Source organism: Tachysurus vachellii, chromosome 2, assembly GCF_030014155.1.
Source record: "Tachysurus vachellii isolate PV-2020 chromosome 2, HZAU_Pvac_v1, whole genome shotgun sequence".
In the NCBI taxonomy this organism is placed as follows: Eukaryota; Metazoa; Chordata; class Actinopteri; order Siluriformes; family Bagridae; genus Tachysurus; species Tachysurus vachellii.
Window position 1 is genome coordinate 40,045,961 of NC_083461.1, and position 7,500 is coordinate 40,053,460.

General features: G+C 39.6%; 2 protein-coding genes across 3 annotated transcripts in view; one reads left to right on the forward strand and one right to left on the reverse strand.

The window, feature by feature from the left end:
* The window catches only part of LOC132842012 (uncharacterized protein C4orf54-like), an 8,684-nt gene extending 8,522 nt beyond the window's left edge, over nucleotides 1–162 (forward strand). For both annotated transcript variants that reach the window (XR_009647982.1, XM_060864698.1), the window contains one exon: nucleotides 1–162. This exon is cut by the window's left edge. The gene's annotated coding sequence lies outside the window, so the exon portion shown is untranslated.
* A 1,574-nt stretch (nucleotides 163–1,736) lies between these two features.
* The window catches only part of mttp (microsomal triglyceride transfer protein), a 12,238-nt gene continuing 6,474 nt past the window's right edge, over nucleotides 1,737–7,500 (reverse strand). The window contains exons 10-18 of the mRNA XM_060864700.1: nucleotides 7,381–7,488; nucleotides 6,932–7,144; nucleotides 6,606–6,817; nucleotides 6,371–6,468; nucleotides 6,009–6,130; nucleotides 4,705–4,932; nucleotides 4,229–4,353; nucleotides 3,333–3,503; nucleotides 1,737–3,094 (exon numbers count right to left, since the gene is read on the reverse strand). Coding sequence (XP_060720683.1) covers nucleotides 2,947–3,094; nucleotides 3,333–3,503; nucleotides 4,229–4,353; nucleotides 4,705–4,932; nucleotides 6,009–6,130; nucleotides 6,371–6,468; nucleotides 6,606–6,817; nucleotides 6,932–7,144; nucleotides 7,381–7,488 — 1,425 coding nt within the window. The 3' untranslated portion in view covers nucleotides 1,737–2,946. The remainder of the gene's footprint in view (nucleotides 3,095–3,332; nucleotides 3,504–4,228; nucleotides 4,354–4,704; nucleotides 4,933–6,008; nucleotides 6,131–6,370; nucleotides 6,469–6,605; nucleotides 6,818–6,931; nucleotides 7,145–7,380; nucleotides 7,489–7,500) is intronic.

The window sequence follows — 7,500 nt, forward strand, 5'->3', positions numbered from 1 at the left end:
GACACTGTTGAATATTGTGAGAGGTGTCTGATGCATTATTAAACTCTTACGCAGGGTTTATGGACATCCATAGCTGAGACTGTGTGTAATGTATGTGCCATTTACTAAAGATTCATTGTGATATACAGTATTAAACATTACGTTATACATTTTCTGAATAAATCCTAAGTGTTAGAGTCACAGTGATTTGCTCTCTGTAAATGAGCACTAATTGCTAATAAGCTAATAAGCATTTCTGCTAAAATGGTGCTCGGAATTTATATAATTTCCCTTTTTGTATTTTTTGTCTTTGTGTTTGCTGTTTTTCGAACATATGTTTATCACACAAACCTTTTTTATCTGGACTGTTTTACTACTAAGAAAAAACAACAAAATTCAACCCACAGGTACAACAATGAAAATAAGGTCAATGTTAGCATGAACGCTTTAGCTCAATGCTAACCGTCCTTGATATATTAGCAGCAATTTTTACGTCTAAACATTTACATTACAGTTTAAAGATTGAGTCATGTTAGCAGGATAAATTTGTTTTACAGATGTTTGCTTTTCACATTTAACAGATTGACATTACAAAGAAAAAAACATTAAAAAAAGAGATTCATCAAATCCAATAGCATTATTTCCTTCAAACAGTTTAAAGGTCAGTAAAACCTTGTGAAGTCTTGTGAACTAGTTAGCATTATAAATTAAAAATCCTGTTATTTTGCTGTACAATAAAGCTGTTATTTTATCTATTAATCAAAGTAATATAATTTTTGTGAAAGACTGTACACGATATTACAGCCGAATTTAAGGCATTAATGTTTGTTTACAAAAGTAGCAAAGTCTGCTGTATGGCTAGCTACATGCTAGCTAATGTATTAGGGTTAATGTATGTCTGTAAAATTTAATTTTCACATTACCACGGAAACAGGTCATTCCACTGATCAAAGGTGAGTGAGTGTGTGTGTGTGTGTGTGTGTGTGTGTGTGTGTGTGTGTGTGTGTGTTAAACACTGCCTCAGACATTAAGAAAGTAAAGAGTTTGTGCATTTATGGACTATTTTGAAGAATTAATCTAGCTAGACAGCTAGCTAGAAAAAGGCTAAGGAAATTTAGTCAAGATTAAAGTCTCTCTCACAATAGCCCTTTACTAAAAATAGCTACTGAGCAAAAAAATAAATAAAAATGTAGAGCTGTATTTGCAGGCTAGTATGTTTTTGTTAAGGAGGAGATTGGTTTGGTCCACACAGCTGCTAGTCACCACATCATGGTGAGTCTGTGAGGTCTGAACGATATGTCAGCTTGATAAAGGCCAACATGTGGAGAAGTTCAGAGTAAAGTCCTGGAAAATGAAGTTAAACCACGAGTGAGATCAAAGCTCAGATCTGTAATGGAGAGGATGCTGAGGAGAATGAAATGATGGAATTATGGATGTAACAGAAGGCTGGTAATGAACAGTGAAATGTTGAGTGTTTGGAATAAACTGAACGTGTAAGCTGAAGGGATGTGAAGTGTGAAAAATCATGTGACGTATTAGCAGGCTAGCTCGGCCTAGCAACGTCACAAAAACAGCCAGATATGATATGTGATGTTTTTAAGACACATTAAAAAACTTTTACCCTGAGAACTATAAAAAAAAAAACATATAGCAAATCTATACTAGCTAACATTATGCTATTAATTCATGCTATGCTAAATTTATGCTATGCTATTAATTTATATTATACTATTTGGAACCAGACAGGAAACTGTACAAAAGTTTAAAATCGTGGTTTTATTTTCCTGAAAATTATTTACATCCATAAAAAAGATGAAATATTTTCACAATCCAGCTGCAGAACATATCACTGATTAATCATTAGCGCAAAACTGTAAAATGCAAACAGGTTTTGAACAAACCTCAGTGTGTATTGTGTTGTGTGAGGTTCTAGATTTCAGCTGATCTAGATCAGGGTTCTGTAGATATTCTGTTGATGTTTTCACAATAAAATTCCTGCAGCCATATTTCACAAGACACCGTTTTATAATAAAATGCTCATTTTGTCAAAAAAAACCCAAAACATTTGTGTAAACATCTGGTTGGTGGAATAGACAGAGAGTGTTTTTCCTCAGGCCCTCTGCAAGAGTTCAAATAAATAACTCATAAATGTGCTATAAGACATTATAAACATAAACATAGCACCACACCAGGTCTGACTGCATTAGCTATTTATGCTAGTTCATGGTAGGTGGCTAAAGTGAGCTCGCTCTCAGTGACTGAAGCTATGCTAATTAATCTATACCAGTGTAAACTTTGTGGAAAATATAAACATGTTAACTTTTATTATCTTTTCATGAAGATAATTCAGACAAAATCCTGTGATAGCATAGCTAAATCTAGCACAAGCATTATGCTAAAACTTTACAATTTACCAGCATTAGTTAATATTTTACACTGTCTATTCACCGTTGAGGTTGTTGAATGAGTTCTTTGAACTTGCTTAGGTTATGCTAACATTGTTCATGCTAACCTTCAAGCTAATAAGCATTTTGGTTTTGAGGTTTTCAACCTTTTTTTAACTAGAAAATATTGTGCTAATTGCTAGCTTCATTCTCCCTTTAGCTTAGTTTTTTTTTAGTTTTTTTGTTAATAAGTCTAATTAATTATATATTTTCATTCTTCTTGTATCTTATTATTGGGAGTTTTATAAACTTATGCTAGATGCTAGCTTTTGTCTCTGTTTAGCCTTTAATGCTATGCTCCCCAATGGCATTTTGTGCTGAATTATTTCACTACAACTAAAGAAAAAAATTACATCTTGAACTAAAGACTCTTAAAATAAAGTCCTTACATACTAAATCCAAGGCCTGGCTTGCTAAAAAATATTAGCACCCTTGGTTTAGTGTAATAAAGGTTAATTTAAAAAGTACAGTCACAGGTTTTTTTGTGTTTAAACTTGTCTAAACTGGAGTTTAGTCCTCAGGTCTACCAGTTGCTGTCGAACACTTTCTTACACATGTTGGAGTTTTCCTGATGAAGAGGAAACTCGGAGCCGGGAATAAGCTGTTCGCGACTCTTGTGCCAGGCATACGGCTCACCGGAGGACAACTTCTCCATTTTATACACTGCCTCCCTGTAGCACAACACAAACAACAACACCATATTACACATTCTAACGCACACTAACACATGCTAATTAGTGTCCACAAGTTTCTGTGAAGAAAATGCTAATATGCTGTTAGAGAATTATCATGTGGCCAGGTTTCCTTAGCAAACTAGCTACTTAAACTTCACTGGTAACAGTCGCGACATGTGGGTGAGCTTCCAGAGTTTAGGTCGCTAATACCCTGCGTGTGGTTTGAGATGTTCACCTGAACGGGAATGTGGTCTTATCCATCTGCATGCACACCAGGAAAGGGTATTCAGAGAACTGCACGGTGGTGATAAAGTCAAGCGCCGCCTCTGTCTCAAAGCTCACTTCCATCCCCACACTTAGAAAGTCTGCGTCCACTGTCACGTTGCCCAGGACAATCAGAGCACCCCTGTGAAGAGCGGAGAAAATTCAAATAAACATTTATTGCTAGCTTGTTTATTTATTTATTAGCAAGCTAGCACAAATCTTAGCAAAGATTTTCCTTTAGAGCCCAAAGCTTATCACAGAGTTTCAGAAGAAGAACCAGAAAAGAAAAAAACTTCTTTTTTCCATCTGAATGAGGAAACTTCATTCCGAAGTCGGAAATGTGTTTTATTTTGGGGTGCTGTGTTGTTGGTCGTTTATTTGTGTGTATTCATGGTTTACAGTCTTCTAATATCTGTGAGAGCTTTTATACAAGACCCAGCACACAGTTCCCTGAATCCTACACCTGTTCAATACTAAATGTTCAAAATGTTGATATTTTAGGACCAAAACCAATGACCTTCTCCTGTGACGCACAGCGGAGGGCTATATTCGGACTCCAAGCCACAACCTGACATGTATGCCAGTGCATTTGTTTCCTGGCTAGCATGTAGCTGGATTAGCCAGCGTTTCCAGGCTAGCAGCCAGAAGCAAAAACACAAGCACCTGGTGCAGATACTGCTCATTGGAAGATCAGAAATGTCCAATAATCCTCCTGAGGGAGTTAACGATGACATGCAATTATGGTCAGATAAGAGGACAGGAAGCAGAAATGAAATGCACCGATTCTGGCAATGAGACATAAAAGTAGACTGCAGGAAATTGAGCCAGGTGCTGAAAATGTCTGATGTCTGATGATTATTTTCGTACCGGTTGTTGACACTAGTCTTGGATTCGCGGTACCAAAGGCTAAACTCCATTCCTCCAGAGATATCGATGGCCAAACCGCCCTGGAACTCCACAGAGGCCCGTAGACCAGACTGCAGAGGGATCACCTGAGAGACAGACAGAAAGGGAATTGTGTTCACATGGACACCAGCTATGAGAAATGGACTAGTGGAAAATTCTTTATGGTCCGAAAGTTGAAACAATTATTTAAAGGATGATTCGAACCAAAAGCCATGTTTCCTTTAACTAAATGAGGCAGAGGATGGACTTCAATTCCGTCGCTAGCTAGTTACCCTTGGTTACCGATTATCGCCCTTGTGCTGTGTTCAGAGCTGTGGTAAGATCATAAGTAGGAGTTAATCCTGAAATGTCACGAAATGTCCGAATTCAGTCTTGAAAGCTGTTCAGAAGTTACTAAGCAACCTAGCAACCGACTGCAAACTGTTGATGTATCTCACCTGAGAGTGGTCGGTGAGCAGGATGAGACCCTTCACTACATTAATGGGGTCTCCAGACATTGAGAACATCTTGGACATCAGGTCGCTGTAGCCCTTGAAGAAGGTCACGGGCCGAAGCTGAACGTCCAGGAGCAGCGCCGACATTCCAGCAAACGACTCCAGGTCCTCCTCACCTTCATCAGCTGTCGCCGCTATCAGTGACTCCAGGCCCTGTGCCTCGATGGCCACCTGGAGGAGAAGTGAGGTACAGTTAATGATGTGTAGGTAAAAAAAGAGTACTATACTGATTCTTACAGATATGTGAGAAGGTGTACAGGCGGGAGGAGTCAAACAGGTGAGGGTGTCTACAGGTGGGAGGAGTCATATAGGTGAGGGTGTCTACTGGTGGGAGGTGTCATATAGGTGAGGGTGTCTACTGGTGGGAGGAGTCATATAGGTGAGGGTGTATGGTTTAAGGAGTCAGAGAAGTCAGGTCATATAGTGGGAGGAGTCAAATAGCACCTGGACTGTATTTAGTTCTATATGATCGAATCTGTTGAATCTTTTTGAGAATTAACTGTGTTTATTCTGATACAAGAGTTTAAACCATGTAGCATTATTATTATTATTATTATTATTATTATTATTATTATTATTATTATTATTATTATTATTATTATTATTATGTATCTGTTCAGTTCAGTAGATCTTCAGCCTGTTAGCTGAGTGCTGAAATGAATCAGAGCTCCAGGGAGTTGAGAGTGTTCCCTCTTCAGCCTCTTGAAGTTCCTTGCTGCTGGAGCTCACAGAAACAATTATCACCTCCATTTTAAACACTGCTATGTTATGATTTGTAATCAGCTCCACATTAGCTCTCCTGCCAGGCACTGCATGAAACTGAAACTGTTTCTGGCCCGTTCATTTTGGCATTCCAAACCTTCCGTGTCCACACATTCATTTATGATCTCGTGTGTGTCAAAATGTTCTGCTAACATTACTTCCTGTCACGTCTCATAAACCTTTCGTTTCTTCATCAATCTCGATTGAGCCGCTCTCAGGTGTGGGCTTCAAGGCTTCCTCTTTCTCTCTGTCTTGCTTCCCGATGTTTTGAGGAAGTTTCTCCTCATCGCTATCACATCAGCTTGCTTTGTCAGTTATTTCTGAGCTACATTCTTGCCGTGTGTTGTAAAAATTCCGCTTTGAATAAAAATTTGTAATGTGGAGTCTTATTCAGGAAGTCAGAAACCTGGTCACTTACAGAGTTTCACCGACTGTCTGATTACAATGTGTGATGTTTAGAGTGGAGCTCTGGGTGTCTATAGTACCTGAAGGCCATGCAGGAGAGCACCGTTGCTCTGGCCATAAATGTTCATGTTACTCCTTCTAAGGATTCCTGAACCAGAGTACAGAATGTCCAAGCTGTAGGTCGTTGTCACATCAGTGCCCCCTGCAGTACAGTAAAGTGTAAAAACACTGGGAAATGGAAACATAGCTGAAAATCGAAAGTAATTACACCTGCACACCTTCAGGAACTAATTGGACAGAGTTTAGCTGTAAATCTTGAGACATTAGAGACCCACAAATATGTAATGCATTTGAGCTGAGAATTCAGGTGTATATTCTGAACTAAACCAAACACATAGTAAAGGTCACAGGACAGGACTAGGGGAAACAGAAGGTCACTTACGTGTCATGAAGCCGGAGTAGGCAGATGAGGATCCCATTTTTGAGAAACGGTCGTAGTTCTGAGCGATTGTGTCCTTCATGACCTCACGGACTACTTTACTGCAGAGGAGAAGAAGAGGATCAGAGACAAGACGAGTTTAGCCAAAACAAAAGGTGATTATTCATCTTCTGAGTATGTGTACACCACAGAGCAACAACGTCCTCTGGTCTAGAGTACCTGTTCATGTGAGACTCACCTAGAAGGCATGTCGAAGCGCAGGACGTCCTCCACTTTGGACAGCATGTATTTGTTCATCTCGTGAGGCAGGTGGCCGATGGAGAGCAGCAGGTTCTTCACCTCCTCGTAAGATGGATCGCTGCTCAGGATCACATCAGCCGCCGCAGCACGAACGTTCTTCTCATAAACGCGTCGGTTCTGATGGTACACGCGATTCAGCACCCGCTTCACCTGAGAACACAACAGCATGCGAGGTATACATCTGTCACAGATATTTGGAATAAACTCGATTAGATAATTCTCTGTCCAAGTGCACTAAAGAAGGAAGTCATTTAGGACTCTGACCTCATGTGTGATGAGCTGAGGATCGTATCTCTGTAGAGAGGTGATGGCGATGTTGCTCAGTGCTCCGGTCTCAGACTCAGCGAATCGAGCGAGGAGCGGTATGGCCTCGGGCAGAAGAGCGTTCTTCAGGGCCAAAATGTACATCTGAACCTGGGCCTCATCCTGAGCACTCTCTGGTCCAGTGAGGATCAACTGCTTCACCTTATCCACCACCTGAAGTCCAAAAAAAGACATTAATACATCAGTGCATCAGTGACTCTTAGCATGAATCAGCCCAAAGTAATTAGTATAATCTCATACTAGATTTGTTTTCATTTGATTCAGTTTAATTAATTTAACATGATTCATCAGGTTTACTTCAGGTTTTATCAATCCCATAATGATTAAATCTGATTCATTTGGAGATGAGTTAATATGATTTGATCCTAGTGTGGATTGGGACGACTCACCGGAAGCTCACATAATCCTTTCTGACACAGTTTTCGCACCAAAGCTCCCATGATGATCACAACTGACTCTTTAATTTCTGTGCTGCCGATCTTGTTGTTAGAGATGTCCTACACAGAACA